The sequence below is a fragment of the Ceratotherium simum genome, chromosome 3 (genome assembly GCF_057802395.1).
Source record: "Ceratotherium simum simum isolate JZ-2026a chromosome 3, ASM5780239v1, whole genome shotgun sequence".
NCBI classification, from domain to species: domain Eukaryota; kingdom Metazoa; phylum Chordata; class Mammalia; order Perissodactyla; family Rhinocerotidae; genus Ceratotherium; species Ceratotherium simum.
In genome coordinates, this window is record NC_141902.1 from 93,492,394 (window position 1) to 93,514,542 (window position 22,149).

The 22,149-nt window shown below is 53.8% G+C and overlaps 3 protein-coding genes across 3 annotated transcripts; 1 reads left to right on the forward strand and 2 right to left on the reverse strand.

Moving 5' to 3' along the window:
- Positions 1-138: 138 nt before the first annotated feature.
- Positions 139-13,363, reverse strand: UNC45A (unc-45 myosin chaperone A). Its single transcript, XM_014788649.2, has 20 exons — positions 13,279-13,363; positions 12,891-13,052; positions 12,628-12,664; positions 12,154-12,329; positions 9,754-9,846; positions 9,114-9,281; positions 7,789-7,957; positions 7,320-7,490; positions 6,418-6,589; positions 5,491-5,791; positions 4,577-4,671; positions 4,182-4,323; positions 3,686-3,826; positions 3,356-3,483; positions 3,072-3,138; positions 2,498-2,611; positions 2,164-2,279; positions 1,178-1,295; positions 915-1,070; positions 139-764 (listed from the first exon to the last, which is right to left on the reverse strand). Exons 1-20 carry the CDS (start codon positions 13,282-13,284, stop codon positions 507-509), a joined length of 2,790 nt encoding a protein of 929 aa, XP_014644135.1. The 5' UTR covers positions 13,285-13,363; the 3' UTR covers positions 139-506.
- A 73-nt stretch (positions 13,364-13,436) lies between these two features.
- LOC147917691 (protein shisa-like-1) lies at positions 13,437-14,739 on the reverse strand. Its single transcript, XM_087428972.1, has 3 exons — positions 14,585-14,739; positions 14,170-14,380; positions 13,437-13,674 (listed from the first exon to the last, which is right to left on the reverse strand). The coding sequence occupies exons 1-3, from the start codon at positions 14,685-14,687 to the stop codon at positions 13,509-13,511; spliced, it is 480 nt and encodes a 159-aa protein (XP_087285098.1). The 5' UTR covers positions 14,688-14,739; the 3' UTR covers positions 13,437-13,508.
- A 1,372-nt stretch (positions 14,740-16,111) lies between these two features.
- On the forward strand, positions 16,112-17,695 carry HDDC3 (HD domain containing 3). Its single transcript, XM_004431966.3, has 4 exons — positions 16,112-16,303; positions 16,617-16,672; positions 16,784-17,024; positions 17,323-17,695. Exons 1-4 carry the CDS (start codon positions 16,192-16,194, stop codon positions 17,451-17,453), a joined length of 540 nt encoding a protein of 179 aa, XP_004432023.1. The 5' UTR covers positions 16,112-16,191; the 3' UTR covers positions 17,454-17,695.
- Positions 17,696-22,149: the final 4,454 nt, after the last annotated feature.

Sequence of the window (22,149 nt, forward strand, 5' to 3'; positions counted from 1 at the left end):
TCTGGGTGGAATCCATGATTCCTTCCGTGGAGGTGGCTCTGCTGCTGCCATAAAGCTCCGCTGTGCTCCACCACAGCCCGCTCCTGCTCCAGACCAGGGCTCACGGCCTGCCCTCCCTGCCCACAGACAGGGCACACATTTGAGTTCCACACACTTTTATTAGAGGGTCAGAGGCAGGCCTGCTAGGAGGCTCAGGTGATGCTCAAGGTGGTGAGGCTGCTCGATGTGCCCTTCCCAGTGCAGGAATCCACAGGCTGAGTCCAGATGCACCTTCCCCATCCCCAGCTGTCTACAGTAGTACAGAAAGGGCCCTGCTGCGTGAGGCTGCAGGCAGTGCTGGCAGAGCAGGGCTGTGACTGAACGTGGCCCCTGACTCAGAACAGAAGACATCAAAGGGCAGCTAGAGAGGAGGCCAGAGTGTTCCGCATCCCAGCCCCCACCAGCAAAAAGCCGTGTCTGTCCTGGCTCCCTGTGCTGTGATAGGTAGCGTGTGCATTAGCAGCCCCTCAGTCTCCATCCTGGTTGAGTTTGATAAGCCCATATTCCACCGCTTTCTCTAGGCAAGCTGCAGCAGCCCTGGTGATGGGGCTCTCCTTGCCCTTAGCCAGCACGGACAGGATCTCCAGCACCTCGCTCTCTATCAGGGTGCTAGCGATCTCTCTCGAGGCCTCCACCATGTTCAACACCACCACAGCGCCCCGGTGCTGCAGCTCCTGGTTGGGGCTCAGAAGCAGGGCCTGCAGGATCTCCAGCCAATGTGTGGTCTGCAGGAAACAGGGCTGTGTGACCACTGAGCAACAGGCTAAACCTTGGCAGGGAACACACCCGCACACCCTGGGACTTCCCCCACCAACTGCCACCATGCTGGGGGGTCCTGGCCCACCTCGCTTCCCCTACCAAGAAGAGGCACTGACCACTTGGGGGATGCGGCTGCAGAGCGAGGGCCGCATGGAAGTGAGCATGGCCAGGCCCCCCGCAGCCGCCTGCCGGAGCAGCTCATCGTCCTCTCCACTGTACAGCACCAGCAGCTTCAGCCGGTCATTGCCCTTGGCTTCAAAGAGGTCCTGCACCTGTGGCCAGATGAGGGGTGTGGACTGAGTCAGCTAAGGCAAAGCCCAGCCAGGGCACAGATATTTCTGCAAGGCTTCCCACCATGACCGCCTGGACCAGCCCTCACCTCCTTGCTCATGGCCAAGTTACACATGCACTCCGTGGCTGCCCGGCGGATCATCTCATGCTCCTCAAACATGTAGCCCTCAATCATGGGCACAGCCTTCTCCTTCAGGATCTTCTGCCTGCGGGGCCGAGGGTGGAAGGCTCAGCATCGTCAGAGCCTCTGCATCCACTGCCCCCACCCCCATATCCCCATACAACTGAGCCCTGGGCTGAGGATTTCCCTGGGCAATGTCCAAAGGCCCTCCTGCACCAGGTATGAACTGCAGGGGTTTCCAGCCTTCTACCCAGGCCTAGGAGATGGCACGGGGCGTGGAATGCTTTCAACCAGGAGTTAGGAGACCAGGGTGGTGGTGATGGTGATGCTAACACCGAACATTTAAGCACTTCCCCTGACCCAGCACTTGGACTACCTTACTCAATCCTCACCACAGCCCTGTGGTGACAGTGCAGGTGTGATCAGCATGACTATTTTGCAGAAGAAGAAACCAAGGCTAAGTAGTGAGTAATGTGCCCAGGGTCACCACTAGTAGTAATAGCTAATATGCATCGACTGGGCACATCGCTAGGAGCCAGGTACCTATGCACTAAGTGCTTTTACATGTATTTTCTCATTTAATTCTTCTCACTACAACTCCATGAGGTAACTACTATAACCATCCCATTTCAGAGGGGGAAACTGAGGCACAGAGTGGTTATGTAACTTGTTTGAGGTTACACCCTGGTACCCAGTGAAGCCAGGATTTGAACCCAGATGGTCTGACTCCAGAGCCGGTACTGTTACTGCCCAGTGACGTGCTCTCTCAGGGAGCGCTGTCCAAATCAAACCGCCTGGCCTGTGTCCTCAGCTGGATGACACAGAGGACTCACTGTGAGGCTCAAATAAAGCCATGACCGAAGAGTGCTTTCCAAACTGTCAAGTGCTTTACTGGGGATAATCTAAACCCTGATGCCCTCCCTACCTGGGCCCCATGTCCCAGGGGACCTTACCGGAGCCTCTCACTGATGCCCGCCAGGTTTGTTAGAGCCATGAGCGCCTCGAAGTTCTGCAGCCCTGAGCAGTTGAGGTGCAACAGGGAGACAAGGGGCCGGACCACCTCATAGATCTGTGACATGCACCCCACCTGTCAGGGCTACTCAGCCCAGTCCCCACCGAGCCCACAGGCAGGGGTCCACCCCCTGAGAGAAGGCTGCCCTCCCCACCCTAGGGCTCAGCAAAGCTGCCACTTCCTCTTGAACCCACGGAGGAGCCACAGCCCAGGTCAGAGACCATCAGGGCCCAGTGAGGGGGTGGAGGCCAGGGCTGGGGCAGGAAGACACGTACCCGCTCGCCAGGAAAGGTCATCTCTGGGTTGGAGGTGATGGTGAGCTTGGCGAGAGCCTGGGCTGCCTTTGTCTGCCCCACGTCAGTGCCTTCCAGGGCCAGCGGGAGCAGAGCCTGTAGGGACAAGCCCGTCCGTGTCCAGGATGTGCCCGGGAGCGTAAGGCCCAAACCAGTAGGCCCTGAGCTCTGACTGTCCACCCGCACCTTTCTCCTCCTCTCTCCTCAGGCTTGACAACACTCCCCGCTCAGACCCTCTCCACCTCTCTGAGGTCTCTCATTAAGCTACCCAAACACTTCCTGAAACACCTAGGAAGGGCTAGCCACGGATTGTGCCGGTGCTGGGGCCGTGGAGGTCAACGACACAGGGAAAGGGGGAGAGCTCAGGACCTTAACAGGCACAAAGTGCCGGGGGCTCCAATGAACCCGCCCCGTCAGCATCCCTCTCTCAGCAGGAAGATGTTCCTGCCGGTCACTAATAATGTTTCCCATCCCACATCTAAAACTAATCTCTGGTGTGGCAGCCACTGAGTCATGTCTTGTGGACCATCAGGAAGGAGTCTGTAAGCCAGCTTACCTTGCCCCCTCCCTGAGCAACCACAGTGCCGCGGTCCTCCACCTCTTCCACCAACGCCAGGAAGACCCTGCGGAGAGAGGGCGGTAGTGGGGTGGTGGGTGAGTGGGGCCGGGGCCCTGGCAGGTAGACACTCCACTTCTATGCTCGGTGAAGGAAGGCAGCCAAGCGTGTGGCACCCCTGCTCTAGGAGGCCCACAGCACCAGGACCTGCTCCCCCTGTGGCTACATCGGCAGCCTCAAGGCTCAAGAGCTGGGAAGGTCTGGCTCCGCTGAGGCAGGCTCACCTGGAGAGCAGCTCTCGGCAGGAATTCGTCAGCACAGGGCTTTCGGTCTTCACCATGCACGTCATGGCCGACACCACGCCTGCTGCCAGCAGCTTCTTCACCCGAGCCCGCACGAAACTCGGTTTGTCCTGGGGAGGCAGGCAGCTTAACAGAGGGGCCTCGGCTGACTAGACAGGGAAAGGGGGACCCTCTTCACAGCACAAATTGATGAACATGAGAACAAAGGGCAAGAAACCCGCTTAAACAGAAGATTCATCTGCTCTGGATGCACCAGATCAACCGGTCCCAGTGATACAGAAACCCCCAAACCCCTCCTAGCGGCCCCCTCACCTTCGGGTGCTGCTCAGGCACATGCTGCTTGGCATACTTGGCCAGCTCCACCATCTTGGGGTCAGGCTCCTCGTAGTCATAGCTGTTGGTGCAGTTCACCAGTGCCGAAGCCACCGCAAAGAGCACTGACCTCTCCTCGGACTGCCAGGAGCAGAGGGGCAGTCAGTCAGCCATCCCAGGGGGCAGAGCAGCACTGGGATAAATGCTGCCCAGGCCCCCAATTCTACCCTCACTGGACCACCTGGGCACCAGGATGAATCTGGGAACCTCCCCAGGCCCCCGCCTGCCCCCGGCCTTTGGGAGCTCACACACTTGACCTCCAACTCCACCAAAGAGACAGTCTTTTCTGACACTGCTGGTGCAGGCCAGTCTGCCCACGCCACCCAGAGCGGCCACTCGGGCCACAAAAGCCACTGGCCAAGACCTGCCAAGAAAGCCAGGTAAGCTCTAATCCTAGGAAGTGTCCCCGGATGACTGGAGGGACCCCTGGTGCTACCCTGCTCAGCTGGACCAGAGCCTTCAGGGCAGCCTCGTCCTCCACAAACTCTTCCTTCACATCGGCATCAAAGGTGAGGTAGGCCAGGCCCTCCACTGCCCAGCGCCGAGTGCCTGCGTCAATCTGGTCATTGCACAGCCACCTGGGGTCATGCAGGGTAGTGGACAAGCATCAGAACTAGCGGGGCAGGAAGGGGCACACCAGGACCAAGGAGTCAAAGCTAGGGGCTTGGGCATCCCCGCCACATACGGAAGCAGTTCACATGGCAGGATCCAGGAGGGTCTGCCTGGGGGAGAGCAGGGCAGTGAGGAGGCCCCACCCTCCACCCAGACCCTCCTCTCTTGAAGTCTAGCTGACAGGTGGTGGGGGAGCCATGGCAATGCCAAACGACTCACTTTCGACACTGCTTGGCCAGTTTGAGAGTGGAGCCTTCAGCAAACTGCTTCATGCTAAAGTCAGTCCCTCCAGCCGAGCCGAGCTTACAGAGTCCCTGGAGGAAGAGGCAAGAACGAGCTGCTGGCCTCCAGGGATGGAGGCAGAGCCAGGCTCCTCCACACCTCGGGGGGCTCCCTCCCTGGCACTCTGCCGGGCTCTCTGGAGGCCATGCACACCCCCACCAGGCTACCACCTAGAGCGTTTGGCAGCAAAATCAGCTACTGGGGTAGCCACGTGACACAGCCTGCAGCAGAGACTGACACGTGGGCCACTGTGCTGTCCTGGGCCCCACCCCCCACCCCCCAATCTGCACTGGGATTTGCTCTGTTGCTTTCCATGTCATACAAGAAAACTTTTTACAGGTGGAGCCAGAGCGTGTGCAGGGAGAAAACAGGAGCCTCAGCCAAGGCTCCTTACGGGATGGAGAAACCCAGGACTGAGTGCCCCAAGAAGGACCAGCTCCCCGCAAGGTGCATGGCTGCAATGGGCTCCTGGAAGCCAGCCGGTCCCCAAACCACCAGCTCCTGGGGCTGCCTGCAGGCCCAGCCTTTCCACACAGCCTTTCTGACTAGCCCAGCCCACGTGTCCTCCAAACTCCCTCAGCATCTCCTCTGGAGCTTCTCTCACCGCCTCTAGGGGGCAGCACGTGCCACGCTGCCTTCCTGGGTGTTCTCTCTGTAAGGCTCATCTCCCTGACTTGACCATGAGCCCTGTGTGGGAGAAGCCAGTGCCCATGCCTCTGGCCTTAACAAGGCCCTGTGTCACCCATATTTTCACCCCGAGTGTGCCGGGGCCGCCCCCTGAGACACCAGCCAGCCCAGCACCCCTGCCTGGCTGCCCGCCTGCCCGCCCAGCCCTGGCCTGCCAGTCTCACCACCAGCGCCCGGATGCGGATGCTGTCCTTCTCGCTGCGCTTGTACAGGTCCTTCAGCAGCGAGACGCCATTGGTAGTGATGAATGAGGCCCGCTTGGCCTTGCCGGCCGCGTGGATCAGGGCCTCCACAGCCACCAGCTGCTCTTCTTCCTGCTCAGAGGCACACAGAGCGATCACGCTCTCCATGACGCCACTCAGCTCCAGGGCCCGGTTGCCGGCGTCACATGGGCCCTGCAGAAGGCAGGACACCGTCTGGATGGCCCGCAGCTTCCCGGCCAGCCCGTGGCCCTCAAACCAGCTCCTGAGGGGCACAGGGTGACAGCTGTCACACCAAGGCCAGCATAAAGGGACTCTCCTTCCCTCCCTTCCCCTCCACTAGCCAGGCACCTGCGCTACCTGGGCGGGAGCAGCAAGGAACTGCCGACGGGCAGACGAGCACATTCCCCCCAACAGCAGGCACCCACCTTCCCTCTCTAGGCTTTCCTGGAGCGGTCCCTGACAACACACCACCTAACACAGCTTACTCTCACTCACACCACCCCGCTCATCTCCTTCCCTGTACTTATGAAGATCTGAAACTGTTCTGCCAATTTCATCATTTGTCATCAGCTTTCTCCCAGCTGTGAGCTCCCTAAGGGTAAGGACTGTCGTGCTGCAGCGCCGTGTCAGGACAGACACATGGTGCTCCGTAAACGCAGCATGTGCTTGAGAACAGTGGCTGCATTATAGGAGAACTGATCTGAGAAAGTGTGTCCCTGGGGACGTCACTATGGAATAAGAACTGGGCCCTGGGACCACTCTGTCTCCCCCTGCTAGTCCTCCCCAAGGCTGCTCTCCTTGTGAAAACCTCTCACTGCTGTCCCTCCCAAGGGAGTCACAATTCTGGTTAGAACCCCTGGCGATGGGAGATGGGGCTGACTCCCTTACTTGATGTAGTTTTCACAGAGTCGGTGGAAATTCTCCCTCTCGGCATCACACTTCAGGTCATCGAAGAGCTTGCTGAGGAGAATGGAGGCGCTCATGCGGCTGTTGGCTGTCACCGTGAGCTCCCCGGGAGGGTCCTGCACAGAGCCCCCCACCTCCAGAATCTTTTTCAGACCTGAAAAGACACCCTATTTAGACAGCAGAACACTAGTTCCAACCCCTACAGGCAGATGGAAGAGGATGGCTGGAACAGAAAAGCAGGACCACCCTTGGATAAGTTACAGAGGGCAGACAGCTGTGTCGAGGGCGGGCATGGAGAATCTGGTTGGTGGACCTGCTACCTATGGAGGCGGCTGTGGGGTCAGGGAAGGAGCTCAGCAGTGAGGTCTGCATGCCGGCCCTGCCCGTGGGCCAATGTTCTGGGGCTTTGAGGCTCCTCGTCTGTAAAACTGAAGGGGTAAATAAGCCCCATGCCTCACAGGATTATTGGGCTAACGAGGGAAGAGGAGCACCCAGTGGGTGTGCTCACGCAGGGACTTCTGCCGAGCTTTCCTTACTTATCTTTTAGGGGAAAAGAGAAGTGTGAATTTATATATTAAACTTTATGGTTTTTCCTGAGTATAGAAGCAATACACGCTCACTGAGAAACACTTCAGATACAGAAAGCTGATCTTGCCTTCCCGTGAACCTGCTCGCAGGCCTGCTCGACATGCGTGCACCTGCACACATTCACGGCTGAAGGGTCTAACTCTGCGTTCCCCGAGGAGACAGCGCAGGCCACTGGGTGCACTTCAGTGCAGACAGCTGGTGCAATCACTCCTGGGGATACGTAGGCCCAGCACCCAAGCAAAACACACACATATGCTCAGTCTCTTTCTTTCTCTTTCTTAAACAGTATCACCTACCTTGGTCAATGACCCAGAGGGTGAGGCTGTTGTTGGGGTCCTTCACAGACTTCCGGGGCACCACTTTAATCAGGAGGGTCAGGGCATTGTCTCGGCCTTGGCCCGAGACCCCCACCTCAGTCAGTAGCTCCAAGAGGTTACTGATGAGGACCTTCAGCTCCCGGGCAGGATCTGGCAACAAGAAGATATCAGTGGGCTCCATGGCAGCCCAGCCCTGTCTGATCTTGAACTTCTCTAACAGGCTGGGGAGACATGAAGGCAACCTGCATCCTGGGCTCTGGGCTGGGTTCCAGCCTTCCCCACAGGTGCCCTGGCTACTTGGAACCTAGAGTAAAATACTGTCACCAAGCCATATTCCTGAACAACCTGCAGCTGCAAGTCTGGTCCCCAAAGAGCTGGCCTGGCTGGCTCAGCCCCTTCCCCTCCACGACAGCAACACCCAAAGGAGCACAGACCCGCTTCCACTCACCCACAATGATGGCGCCTTCTTTGCCTCGGAAGCCTTTCTTGACACCTTCCTTGAGGGCATCAAACATAACGTGCAGCAGGTGGCAGGCAGCCAGGGACACAGCCTGGTTTTCTACGCCCAGGATGGAGACCACCCGTCGAGTTCCCAGGACACTCAAGGTTGCCACTGTCTGGGTGGGAGAGAGGTGGACAGAGGCTCCAGCTGGTGAAGGGCAGCCATAGAGATCCCTAAGTGTGAGCCAGGGACTCAGGCCGAGGGGAGAAAACGTTTGCGGGAAAGAGCAGCTCCAATGAAAACCAAGTGGGCCTGCCTGAGGGTGTGGCCGGGGGGACTCCAGCATGACCTCCTTGGAAAGGCTTCCTAAAGAAAACATTCCAGAGGAATCTGTCCTCTCCTTGGCTCCAGAGAAGACAAGGAATACTGTAGCCCTGAAAACAGCCGCTTTGGTCCATGTCCCCCCAGGAAGAACATTAGCCTGGACAAAGCTATCTGCCTACCAGGCCCAAAGCCACCTAGTTCCTCCCCAATATCAACCCTGAGGTTCTGTCTACACCCTGGGAATTCTGCAGACAGCATTCCCATGGTTTTACCCTTCTCAGTCCTGGGAGACCCAGAAATACAGCCAAACTTGGCCTAAAGACCTTTCATAGAGTATTTCACATTTCCACCCTCATCTAGGAATTGTGGGCTCCTCTAAAAGCAACCAAGGGTCACGTCCCTGTCTCCTAGGTCAAGCCAGCTCCGGCAAGAGCTGGGGCATGGACCTCATGGCACTTGGACCAGGACAGGACTCTTCCTGCTGAACTGTCTGTGCTGGACACCCACAGTCTAGGCTGAGAATCATTTCAGGGTCAAGCCCCCCATATCTGGTCACTGTCTCAATGGTAAAGATGCTGTGGGTGACGTCACTGACCACATCCCTCGCTGTGAAGAACCCCCTCCAGGGAAACCCTGTCTGATCTGCAGGGAAGGACAGGGGCCTTTTTCTTTGCAACAGGCTTGCTTTCACCTCATGGACAATGAATGACTTGGTGACCAGGCATCTCTGTAGGCCGGCTCAGGGAAGCCCAGCTCAGGCCTGTGAGCCCACCCAAAGCAAGCACTCAGGGGGTCAAGGGCTGCTTTTGCTCTTTCCCAGTCCCAGTTCACCCCAAATCATGTGGATCTTTTTTGTCCCATTTAAATCTTTCCTCTCTTGTTACATGTCTCCTTGTACTCTGCCTTACATTTTTTTTGGAATGAGATGAGGGGTAGAAGGGTGGAAGGGTGAATGGATGGATGGATGGACAGACGGAGGCAATAACTACACCCTCTGTCACACCCACCCGTGACTGGTGCTCAGAGCAAATGCCGACCAGCGTGCGCAGAGCCGCCAGCATCAAGTCAGCCTCTCCCGTGTCCAGCAGGCATTGCAAGAGCTGAACCCCATTGCTCCGGAAGATCTTCTCAGCTCCAGCATCCTCCCGGGCCAGTACCACCAGGTTCTGAGAAGCCTGTGTCAAAGGAAGTATATCACAATGTGGACACTGCACACAGCACGGGGCAGGGCAAGCAGAGGCCCGGAGCTCTGGACCTCACCACTTCCACTGAGCAGCTGAGTGACCCCTATGACTTCAGTTTACTTCTCTGTAAGTAGAGGGAAGAGCTTGCTCTCAGGGTTGAGGGTTAGAGTAAATAGGGTCCCAAATCCCTGCCAGAGCCTGAAGGGCAGGGGCAGTGCCTCAGTCACCTCTGTGCCCCCAGCTCCCGGCACAGGGCCTGACCGACAACGTGCTCAGTGAACACTGGTCCCCTCTCCTCAGCCACACTCAGGCTCTGGGGTCCAGAGGCACGACCTCAGGAGGGACATGCAGCAGACCAGGCCAGGAGGGGCCTCTGGGGCCAACACCCGCACACAGGGAGGGCACTATGGAATGGCAGCTCTCGTGGGAGTTCAGCCCCATTCGTTCAGTCCGGGCCCTATACCTTCTGCTTTTTCTCAGTGCCTTTCTCTTGTGGGTCCAATAGTATCTGAAACATCTGTTCCACTTTGGCATCTGTTGAGGACATGTATCGCACCTACGACAAACCAACAAAGCATGAAGGAAATCACCTCTCTCGGCCAGAGACAACACGTTCCCTATTTGTTCTCTCCAGCTCCTCCCAGGGCCTGGCTCCTGTCTGGGAGGCCCAGCAAGGACATTTGGGCTTAAAGCTACCACCAAGCGACCTTGGGCAGGAAGAGACTCGCCTGGCAGCTTCTCCTGAACTTCCCGAGGCTGTTTTCTTCTCTGACTACTTCCCACTTGGGCGGCAGGGGCGGCGCCAATGCTGAAGGCAGTGCCATTCAGAAGGGGAGACATCCTGTTAGCCACGAGGCACCGCACTCCCAGTGGTGCCATCTCTGTCGTGGCAGCACGGGTGCTCCACCCGTGGCACTGAACTCAACATTTATGCCTCCTGCAAGGGAGCCAGCAGGTCATGAGACAGTTGCTAACCTTCCCTCTAGCTCCAGAATTCTCTTTTTGACAGTTTCTAAAAATACTCTGAGTGATCAAGATCATCCTAGGCCCTCTCCCTCCCCAGGGTCCTGGACACGGATGGTGGCACATGCCTAGCACTCGTGCTGCCCCCCTTCCCCTCTTGCATCCGTGGCAGACATGACCAACCAGTCACAGCAGGGTCTCCTGCTAGGCCCAGGCAACCTGCGTCCCAACACTTCCGAACACAGTGCTCTCGGCAGCCCCTGCTGATCACACAGGGCTGGCACTGAGAGGAAAACTATTTTCTTTCCCAAGTCACAACCTTTCAATAAGGTGTTTGCCATCATATTACTTGCTTCCACTGTGTCAGCACTTGAACACTAAATTATCTGGTTAACTCAAGCTTGATAGTTCATAATGGTTCTTCGATTCTTTTCTCCTAAATTAATTTCTAAATAAACATACAACACAAATGATGTCACGTTATTTAAAAAAAACGGATGAAGCAAACTCTCTTTTGAAAAGCCCTCTCAATCCCATTCCTTTCCCCAGGAGTCACACAAAATCATATCATATCACTCATGTATGTCTTTTAAAATATTTTTCTCTGTATTTACACACCCAAGTGGACGCACAGAAAAAACATGGTATTGTTTTGGGTGTTTATGGGGGATGGTTTTAACATAAATGTTATCATACTATACGTGTTATTGTATACTTTGCTTTTTTCCATTTAAGAAGTGTTAGCTTTCCATGTCCACACATGTGGATCTACCTAGTCTCGCTAACTACAACATAGAAGTCTGTAGGAAGGACATCACCCAATTTACTTAGCCATTCCCCTACTGCTGGTTATGGTAGGCAAGTTACAATTTTTCATTACTGCAAACAAAGCTGAAATAAACATACACACGCCTGCTGGTATACATAGGCAAGGCTTTTCTAGGGCAGACAGCAAGAAGTAAACATACTGGGGGCTGCCCGGTGGCATAGTGGTTAACTTCACACTCCACTTCGGCAGCCTGGGGTTTGCAGGTTCGGATCCCGGGCACGGACCTACACACCGCTTGTCAAGCCATGCTGTGGCAGGCGTCCCACATATAAAGTAGGGGAAGATGGGCACAGATGTTATCCCAGGGCCAATCTTTCTCAGCAAAAAGAGGAGGATTGGCAATGGATGCTAGCTCAGGACTAATCTTCCTCACCAAAAAATAAAAAATACAAAAAAAGAAGTAAACACACTGGATCACAGGATATGCTCATTTAAAATTGGAGAGACATGCTAAAGCACTCTCCAAAGGAGCTGTACTAATGTAGCTGTACTAATTTATATCCCCTCCAGGAGTCATGAGGGAACCTACGTCCCCCCAACCCTCACCATGTAAGTGTCTGTCTCCCTCCTTCTAGCAAAGTACACAAACTTTTTTTTTTTTTTTGGTGAGGAAGATTGGCCCTGAGCTAACATCCATTGCCAATCTTCCTCTTTTTGCTTGAGGAAGATGGTCCCTGAGCTGACATCTGTGCCAATCTTCCTCTACTTTGTACATGGGACGCCGCCACAGCATGGCTTGATGAGCGGTGTGCAGGTCTGCGCTGGGGATACGAACCTGCGAACCCTGGACCGTGGAAGCAGAGGGTGCAAACCTAACCACTACGCCACTGGGCCAGCCCCCAAAGTATACGAACTTTAAATGCCTGACAAATAGACCACCAAAAAAAACAGCCCCTTGCTGTTAGTTTGCTCTTCCCTAACTGCTGGTAAGGTTGAGCATCATTCTATAAGCTCATTGGCCACAGGTATCTCCTCTCTGGAGAACTGTGTTTCCACCCTTAACCCAGACCCATTTACCAGAGCCCCTCTACCACCGGTCAATGCCTCACTCTCTCTTGGTCACTCACGTACCTTCTCCTGAATCTGGCCCCCAATGTTTCGCAGGGCCTCCTGGAAAACTTTGTTCTTGGGCTCCAGGCTCACACATCTCTGCAGGTCAAGGACAGCCTGGTCGAGGCGGCCCAGCTTCTCGAGGGCTTGGCTGCGCCGGTAAAGTGCTTTGACATCCCCACCGTCCTTTTCAATGGCTGAGCACAAACGGGAGCTCTGTCAGCAACCATGAAGCCACCATCTCCAGGCAAGAGCAGTAGGGAAAGATCTCGAGGGCCAGAGGAAGGTGGGGGGACGAATGTGGGGCTCAGTACTCCAGCCCCAGAAAGGGTGAGGGTAGCTGCAGAAAAGGAAATGCCCGAGGAAGTGGGAAAGAAAGAAGGCAGATGTGTTTCAGAGGCGAAAAGAAAAGGCGAATGTGAAGGTGCGGAGGTCCCAGAGTCCTTGTCTACCATAGAAGCCCCCAGCTCCCCTAGAGGGCCCGCAGTCCCCTACCTTTGGATGCCTCCGTTTCCGCCTTGTCGTAATCTTCCTGTAAGAGAAGGCACAGGAGCCTGAGAGGCTGGCCATTTCCTTTTCCGGGCACTAACCGGACAGCAGGGTTGTTCTCCAGTCATCCGATCCCCCCCCCCCAGAAGCCCAAAGACGTCTGACGAGTGTGGGTGGCCTGGGAAGGTGAATGCCCTGCCAGAGCCCAAGCAGCAGCGAGATGGGCAAACCGGGGCCAGCAGGCAGGAGAAGAGCAGCCGCTCCCTCACCAGCTTGAGGTGGCAGGCGGCCCGATTCCGGTGCAGAATGGCCTGGTCCTGCGGCGTCGCGCCCAACCCCAGGGCCTGGGTGTAGGCCGTCAGGGCGCCTTCGTAGTCCCCGCATTTGAACAGCTCGTTGCCCTCCTTCCGCAGCTGCTCCACTGAGCTGGCCTGTGGAGGGAAGGGGTGGAGACGTCGCAGATGGGCTCAGGGCAGAGCCGAGGAGCTAGGGGGAGAGGAGGCTGCAGGTCGGGGGCGAGTCCCACTGAGAGCAAAGATTGAGGGCGAAGGAGGCCCAGGAATGGTCAGAGTTGGTGCGAAGTGGTGATGTCGCGGGGGTATGGGTACGCAGCCCGGGGACAACGGGCCGGGGCTCGGGGGACCCTGCACCACTCACAGTCATCGCGGCGCAGACGTCCCGGGCTCGCGCAGGCGCAGTCTCCGGGGCGGGGTGGGTCTAGGCTCTGGAATCTGCAGTCGCTGCCCCGCCCTAGTCCACCGTCAGAGGCGGGGGCAGAGAAGGGGCGGGGCCATGGTGGGGCGGGGCGGGGCCAAGACGGGAGCGCACCTGGGGAGGGGCGGGGCGCTCCGCCCGGGTGCGCAGGCGCAGAGAAGCCCCGGGCACGCCTAGTCTGTTCCCTCCGAGACCTGCAGGGGGCAGGCGGCGGAGGACCCCGAGGGAGGCCCGCGGCGGCCCCGGCCCCGACCGCGGCAGAAGTGCGCGAGGTCTGCGGTGATCAAGCCCACCAGCAGCAGGCTGTAGAGGCCCAGCGCGAGGAGCGGGCCCGGGCCCCTGTGGGAAAGGCGAGAGCATCAGGACGCTGGCCCGCCGCGCTCTCGCTGCTGCAGCCCGTGGGTTACAGAGCCCCGGCGAGTCCGGAGGAAGCTCGGGAGCCCCTCCTCTGATAAATGTAGAATTTGTTAAATACAAAGTCAGGGGACTCACAGGTACCCTGAGGCTATCTGGACAGATTCAGGATTGAAAACCCCGACTATGTGTGTAATCCACAGACTGCAAGATCCTCCGTAGTCTTGACACCTGCCCCACCCCGCCCCGCCCCCGTGCCACAACACAGGCAATGGCTCCCTGTTACCCCCTTTCACAGTCCCCTGAACTTTTCCTTCACAGAATTGTTTGTAATCATGTATTTACGTGAGTTTCTGTTTGAGGTCTGTCCCTCCACTAGTCTATAAGCTAAAAGCGTCCCAGCCCAGCACTTAGGAACAGAGCCCCAGATACGGAAACACCCTGCCAGTGTTCCAGCGGCTCTGGGGCTGGAGTTCTCACCTGAGCACGGGCGGAGGCGGAAGGGAGGACAGGTTGACTTGGTACAGGGCCTCAAATTCAGCCCGGGTGCAGCAGGAGCCCCCTGCAGCCTGCAGGTGGCAGCAATACGCTTCCTCCGGAGTATCAGAGAGCCGAGGACAGAAGAAACCAGGGTAGTGGCGGCCATTGGCATCCCGAGAGGTCTGGCACAAGTGAGGGTAGCGGGCCAGCGCTGAGGGGATGGGTAATGGGGCTGGAGACAGGCAGGAATGGTCTACGCACACCCCACTCCACCCCTTCGGGAGAGTGAAAGGGATCAGCCATTATCAGAAGGGCAGGCTCCCTTCCTCCCGACCAGCTTCCCAGAGTAGCCCATGCCCTACTGACAGAGTAGGGGACCTGAAGCGGGGGCTGGGGGCAGAGGAGAGTGCTGTACCTGAGAGAGAGGTGGGCTGGGCAAGGGTCATCCAGCTGAAGAGCAGCAGTAGCCCCATAGACAGGCCTGTCAGCAAAGGGCCCTGCCTCCTCTGGAAGCCCATGAGAGGTCACCTCCACCTCAGCACTGGTCCTAGGAACCCCAATATCTCTCTTCCTAAGCCATGGCTGCAGACAGTAAGGAAAGAAAAATCAAGGCCCCTGGGCACCATTAACACAAACCCAAAGCTACTCCATCACAGACCTCCAGAGAGCCATGAAAGTGATTGAGTTTCTATCTTCTGTTGGAAAATGCGGACAGTGGCTCCAAGCTGCCTAAGATTTTCTGAGCTGAAGGGGAAAAGGCTCGGAAGACTACAGGACGGAATGAGGGAAGAGAGAGAAGTTGAGCCATTATCCTGAAGAACAGGTAAGCATTTAGAGCCAACTGTGTTTCTCTCCACCCACTCTCGACTTTCAGGCTGCTGTGGAAGCCCTGGGAATTCTGATTGCTCCATTTCAGGCCCCAGAGACCTGAGTTCAAGCGTTTGGAGCTTCCGTCCCTAACCTCTGCATCATGGCAACCACCAAGACTAGATGAAAACCAGGGGCAAGTCCTTTTGTTAACTTTTCCCCTGAGTCCTCATCTGCCCCAGCTACCAGCCAAAGCACAGAAGCTACCCATCTGATTGGAGTATACTTAGCAACTAATGAACCCCATTTCACTGGGAATGCTCTTCTGGGGTCTCCAGGTCTCTCTGACCCCTCATACCTCATGGCTGCCATCCACTGAGACAGAGAATTAATCCAAAAGGCCAGAGGCCACCAGCCAGCAGTGTTGTGTTGTTCTAGTGCCTACGGAGGCCTGACAACATCAGAATCCCAGAACACCAGTAGCAACACTCATCACCCCAGGGGCCCACGGCAGGTGCCTGGGGACTGAAGCAGGAACCTCTATGGCACAAGAAAGAAATTTTGTCCCAGCACCTGAGAGCAAAGAAGATGGTTCTTGCAGAAATATCACTGCCACCTGGGAGCCTAAATCTAAAGTACTTAGGCAGGGCTCCCAGTGTAGGCTCCAATTTCTAGAAGGTCTGGGCCCAAAAGTGAGGCTGCTATGCCCAGAGCAACCAGGCCCATCCCTGCAGGGAGAACTATTTTTTAGAGCACTTTGAGAATTTTCAGACAGGTTGAAGATTGTGTTTTTGTGTTTGTTTGTTTGTTTTTTCCCCTCCTGAGAGAAGCTGTCTCTGACCCAGAGCCTAGGTGAATTGCCCTTCCTCCATGGTAACACAGTCCCCGGTGCCTTCCTGCCTTGGACTCAGCACACTATGAGGCCACTGTCTTATTTCTTGTCTGTCTTCCTTCTTCCTTCAGACCGTGGGCTCCTAGAAAGCCAGGCCATGTTCTTCTTGCACCCCCAGCAGAGCGCACCGAACCAGGGCCTGCGATGCTGAGGACAGCTCCCCAACACTAGTTTCTCTCTCTGCCAGGAGTGTCAGCCCTAGAGGAACGCATCTGGACCAGACCCCACAATGCCCGGGCCTCCGCGGCGCCAGGGGGCGCTGTGGACGCTCGGTCAGGGCTCCCCGGGCTCCTGGGACGGCAGTTGCCCGCCCAATTCGTGCAATGGGCTCCGAGGCGGCACGGCTGCTGGAGGCTGCAGACTTCGCGGCTCGCAAGCACGGACAGCAGCGGCGGAAGGACCCCGAAGGGACCCCCTACATCAACCACCCTATCGGTGGGCGCGCCGCCCGTGCAGCAACCGCAGCGGCGTCTAGGGGGTGGGGAACGGGAAGGGAACGTGGAGGGCTCGCACCTCACTGAGGACCTAACCTACCGTGTATCAAGCTTGTGCCACTCTTCGTGTTTAAACCTCATAACATCCCTAGGCGGTAGGCGTGATTGTTCTCTTTGTACAGTTGACACCCAAAGAGAGTAAAGGACTTGTCCAAGGTCACCCAGCTAGTGAGGGGCAACATCTAGCTCTACAAAACCCACAACACGCCGCCCTGGGAGTCCCTCCGATCTGACTTCTTGCTTTGCCCCGTCAGGTGTGGCTCGGATCCTGACCCATGAGGCGGGAGTCACTGACATTGTGGTGTTACAGGTAACTTCCTCCTTCTCTTCTAGGAGGCGGGGTGGGGATCAGGGGCGCCATTCAGCTCGGGGCACCCATTGGCTGGCGGCGACACGGGGCTGAGTGGAAGCCTGTCCCCAGGCAGCCCTGCTCCATGACACCGTGGAGGACACGGACACCACCCTGGATGAGGTGGAGCTGCACTTTGGGGCGCAAGTGCGCCGTCTGGTGGAGGAGGTAACAGATGACAAGACTCTACCCAAGCTGGAGAGAAAGCGGCTGCAGGTGGAGCAGGCGCCCCACAGCAGCCCAGGGGCTAAACTGGTGAAGCTGGCAGACAAGCTGCACAATCTGAGGGACCTGAATCGCTGCACCCCAAAGGGTACGCGCCCCAGCCTGGTCTGAGGGAAAGGGGAGGAATATTCACATTCTGGAAGCACCGGTTGGTCAGTTCCCCTGAAAAAAAGCCTGGGCGTTCTTATTAATTCCCCAAACTAATCCTACTAGACCACTCCGATCTTCTTTTATACAGGAGAAATACGATAGCTGGGCCAGGGGGAAGTTTTCAGGGCAAATCAGGAACTCATCTCAAGGCCCTGCCCCAAGTCCTCCAGGAAGTGAGCACAATCCAGAGCTGTCTTGGACGTTACGTGAGCAGTTTCCTGTCTGTTCTTGTGCAGGATGGTCCGAACAGCGAGTCCAGGAATACTTCGAATGGGCAGCACAGGTGGTGAAGGGGCTTCAGGGAACAAACCGGCAGCTGGAAGAGGCTCTAAAGCAGCTGCTTAAGGAGCGGGGGCTGACACTCTAAGATATTAGAGGCCCAAAACACTTGTTTTTTTCTCACGCGGAAGGTTTCCTGCCAACTAAGCTGAGCCCGGGATTGTGGGAATCAGATGCAGCCCATTCATTTCTAATGCATTCGCTGCCTGTCTCCCTCGGGTCCGATTGCTATTTTGCGTGGTGGAATCAGGCCCCGCAGGGATTTGGGCTTATGTAAACACTAGTTCCTGAGTCATTATGGAAAATAAAGCATTTGGGGTAAAGATTTAAGTCGCTGCTGCTCCTTCTCCAGCTTTCCGGGTGGGGAACCGGTAGGCGCCAAACCTGCCCTTTATCAGGGCAGGGTCCCAATTGTGTTCCTCCTGGGACAGCTCCTCAGGCTGAGGGCCTCAGCCCCTCTAAGCCTGGCTTCCTTATGAGTGAGCTAGGTTGTGTAATTATCAAGGTTAGATGATGCGACGTGCCTGGTGGAGCCTGACACGTAGGTGCTCAAAAAATGGTAGTAGTCTACCTTATTAAGAAACTCGGACGGGATGACATGTTGGAAAGGAGTGCCACTTGCTTACTGGCAGCGCTTGCTGAGCATGGGAGAGACCCTAGCAGCCATATGATAGGGCCAGTGGGGGACTGCGGATCCCTCAACCCCAGATCGCAGCGGACACTGGCCGCGGTTCATAGCCCACTGCGGGTCTCAGCCCCGTCACACTGTAGGGTCCTTTGGTTGCTGAGCGACAGGAATTTCCGGGCCCCTCCGGAAGTGGTCCCGCGGCGTCCCCGCCCATGGAGCCCGGCGGCGGGCGGGGCCTGGGAGAGGGGCGGTGCTTCTGGCGTCCGCGTGGGCGGGTCACACGTGATAGGTTTTTGGCAGCTGCCCAGCGGCTGAGGCTTATTAAGTGCCTTTGAAAAGGGTACATCTGGGGGATGAGGAAATTGTTAGGTCAAAGGCCGCTTCGTTCTGGACCATGATGGTTACCTACCCAAGAAAGGCCCCAGTGCAGTTCACTGTGGGAAAAAAGATGAAGGGCAACAAAAAGGTGATTTTAAAAGAAAACGAGGTTCAGGACGGTCCCAGATGACGGATAGACAAAGTTCAAAAGTTTAATCCTCTTAAGGCAGACCAGGATTTGGTACATTTTGGAGGATTTTGGTTTTAATTTTTTTAAAAATTAGTTTGGGGGGGCGGGATTACAGGATTTTTAAACTTTCTTCCACTTTTTAAAACAATACTTACCAAAGTTTTAAAATTAATCCGCGGTTTTTAAGTGGTTTAAAATTAAAGTTTCAGGACATTTAACAAACATTAATCCCTTTTGTACCTTTAGACTGCAAAGAGAAAGAGATTGTCACAGGGGCTCCGTGTTTTACAAAACCTTTCACGTGTGTTACCTCGTCTGGTCTTTATAATAACCAGATGAGAGAGGCAGGGTGGGATTTTTATTCTCATTTTACAGAGAAGTAGTATGAGGCTGGGAGATGTGAGAAGACTTGTTGGCGACAGAATCAGGACCAGAATCCCTCTGGCTTTTTCCACACTGCCAGGCCTCTTTAACCAGACAAGGATGACCACTGTTGAGGTCAGCTCCAACCACTGCATACAGTAAAGATCAAGTATGAAGTGGCCAGTGGATCTGGATTATCAGTGTGAGGCCTCCCTAGATAACCTGTTTTGATTTGAGCCAATATAGTAGATATTTTTTAAATTCAATAGCTCTTTTTAAACAATCAGAATCTTACAGAAAAGTTGGAATTACAGGATAAGTAACTTTTTTCCCTGAACCATTTGAGATTAATTTGCTGACCTGATGCCCTATCACCCCTAAATCCTCTAGTATTTAGACAAAAAAGTTCTCCTATATAACCAAACTACAACCATCAACATCAGGAAATTAACATTAATACATTACTACCTTAAGTCTGATGATAGAGCACCTCACAATTTACACGTGTGTTTACTTGGGCTTTTGCTGGGCTGGGAACCAAAGGTTTTAATTCTGGCCTAGAATTAGAATGATAACAAAGAGATTCCTAGCCACCCTGGGGATCTGCCTGTCCCTTCTAACAGCTGTTATATGAGAAGTGAGAGCCAAGGATCTGCCAGATTTCCAGGTTTTCTTTTTCCCTTCTGCCCTCCCTTACTCACTTTCTCTTTTTTCCTTAATACTATAATTGCATTTTTTTCAATAATTTTTTAAAATTACATTTCTATATTTGCATAAGGGTATAGAGATTAATAGTAGTCTAGTGGTTAAGATTTGGTGCTTTCACCGACACAGCCTGGGTTCATTTCTGGTCAGGGAACCGAGCCACCCGTCTGTGGGTTGTCATACTGTGTGGCTGTGATGCTGAAAGCTCTGCCACCTGTATGTCAAACACCAGCAGGGTCCCCCACGGTGGGCAGGCTTCAGCGGAGCTTCCAGACTAGACAGACTAGGGAGAAGGACGTGGTCTCCCACGGCTGAAAAAATGGGCCATGAAAACCCTACGAACAGCAGCGCTGGAAGGTGAGAGGATGGCACAGAAAGACTGGGCAGGGCTCTGGTCTGCTGTACACAGGGTCCCTGGGAGTCGGAACTGACTCCACAGCAGTAACAACAATGGAGATTAATGTAACAAACGTCTGTATTCCCACTCAGAATCTATCCCTTTGTCATATGTGCATCAGATCTTTTTATAGATATATACACGAAAGACAGTCCTTTGATCCCATCCCCATTTTTCAGTGTCCCCTTCCACAATGTTAACATTATTATAAATGTGAGGTGTCTATTTCCAGCCAATTTTTCTGCTTTTGTAAATTTATAGATTTTTTTGTGAATGCATAGTATTTGTTTCTTAAAAATGTTTTAAATTATGGTAAAATATATCATTAAAAAATTTATCATTTTAACCATTTTTAAGTTACAGTTCAGTGGCAAGAAGTACAGTAACATTGTTGTACAACCATTACCACCATCTATCTCCAGAACACTTTCATCTTGCAAAACTGAACTGTATACCCATTAAACACTGACTCCCCACTCCCCTCTCCCCCCAGCCCCTGGCAACCTCCATTCTACTTTGTCTCTATGAATTTGACCACTCTAGATAGCTCATATAAGTAGAATCATATAGTATTTGTTCTTTTGTGACTGGCTTATGTCTTTTTTTTTTTTTTTTGTGAGGAAGATTAGCCCTGAGCTAACATCCATACTAATCCTCCTCTTTTTGCTGAGGAAGACGGGCTCTGAGCTAACATTTATCACCAATCCTCCTCTTTTTTTTTTTCCCCCCCAAAGCCCCAGTAGATAGTTGTATGTCATAGTTGCACAGCCTTCTAGTTGCTGTACGTGGGACGCGGCCTCAGCATGGCCGGAGAAGTGGTGTGTCAGTGCGCGCCCGGGATCTGAACCCGGGCCACCAGTAGCGGAGCGCGCGCATTTAACTGCAAAGCCACGGGGCCGGCCCCTATGTGACTGGCTTATTTCATTGAGCATAATATCTTCAAGGTGCAGCCATGTAGCATGTGTCAAAATTTTCTTTTTAAGGCTGAATAATATTCCATTGTGTATATATATACACCACGTTTTGTTTATTCATTCAAATGGTAGACACATGGGTTGCTTACACCTTTTGGCTATTGTAATTAAGGCTGCTATGAACATGGATGTACAAATACCTCAAGTCCCTGCTTTCATTTCTTTTGGGTATATACCCAGAAGTGGAATTGCTGGATCATATAATTCTATTTAATTTTTTGAGGAACTGCCATACTGTTTTCCACAGTAGCTGTACTGTTATTCATTTCCACTAACAATGCTTAAGGGTTCCAACTTCTTCACATCCTTGCCGACACTTGTTATTTTCTGTGTTTTTGATATAGCCATCCCAATGGGTATGGGGTAGTATCTCATTGTGGTTTTGATTTGCATTTCTCTAATGATTAGTGATATTGAACATCTTTTCATGTGCTTATTGGCCATTCGTATATCTTTGGGGAAATGTCTATTCAAGTCCTTTGCCCATTTTTTAAGTTTTTGTTGTTGTTGAGTTGTAGGAGTTCTTTATATACTCTGGATATTAACCTCATATCAGATATATGATTTGTAAATATTTTCTTCTGTTCTGTGGGTTGCCTTTTTACTCTGTTGTGTCCTTTTATGCACACAAGTTTTAAATTTTGATGTTGTCCAGTTTATCTATTTTTTCCTTTATTGCCTGTGCTTTTGGTGTTATATCTAAGAAATCATTGCCAAATTCAATGCCATGAAGATTTCCTCCTGTTTTCTTCTAAGAGTTTTATAGTTTTAGCTCTTACATTTGGGTCTTTGATCCATTTTGAGTTAATTTTTGTTATAGTGTAAGGGAGGGGTCCAACTTTATTCTTTTGCATGTGGATATCCAGTTTTCCCGACACCATTTGTTGAAAAGGCTGTCCTCATAGTACTTGCTTTTGAGTATTTTAATATGTCACAAGCATGTATCACTTTGCAACTTCCTTTTCCCTCACCAGTGTTTTTGAGATTTATCTATGTTGATACATGTAAATGTTGAGATCATTTTTAAAAATCACTTTATATCTATTATATGGACAGTATTTTCTTTATGCATTCCCCTTTTGATAGACAATTAGGTTTTGTTTCCAACTTTTCACCACACCAAATGGCGCTCCAGTGAACATACTCATGAGATGTGCTTATATTTCTTCTGAAAAAGAAGAACCAGGGCCCGCCCCGCAGCACAGCAGT

Excerpts from the sequence above, each read along its gene's own strand:
- LOC147917691 (XM_087428972.1), bottom strand. The coding sequence starts at position 14,687 with ATGGGCTTCCAGAGGAGGCAGGGCCCTTTGCTGACAGGCCTGTCTATG. Across the intron at positions 14,381-14,584 it reads CCAGCCCACCTCTCTCTCAG|CGCTGGCCCGCTACCCTCAC; the intron begins GTACAGCACTCT and ends CCATCCCCTCAG. Across the intron at positions 13,675-14,169 it reads CCGCCTCCGCCCGTGCTCAG|GGGCCCGGGCCCGCTCCTCG; the intron begins GTGAGAACTCCA and ends CCTTTCCCACAG.
- UNC45A (XM_014788649.2), bottom strand. Across the intron at positions 1,296-2,163 it reads GGCATCAGTGAGAGGCTCCG|GCAGAAGATCCTGAAGGAGA; the intron begins GTAAGGTCCCCT and ends TCGGCCCCGCAG. Across the intron at positions 765-914 it reads GCAGCCGCATCCCCCAAGTG|ACCACACATTGGCTGGAGAT; the intron begins GTCAGTGCCTCT and ends TGTTTCCTGCAG.
- HDDC3 (XM_004431966.3), top strand. The coding sequence starts at position 16,192 with ATGGGCTCCGAGGCGGCACGGCTGCTGGAGGCTGCAGACTTCGCGGCT. Across the intron at positions 16,304-16,616 it reads CTACATCAACCACCCTATCG|GTGTGGCTCGGATCCTGACC; the intron begins GTGGGCGCGCCG and ends TTGCCCCGTCAG. Across the intron at positions 16,673-16,783 it reads CTGACATTGTGGTGTTACAG|GCAGCCCTGCTCCATGACAC; the intron begins GTAACTTCCTCC and ends GCCTGTCCCCAG.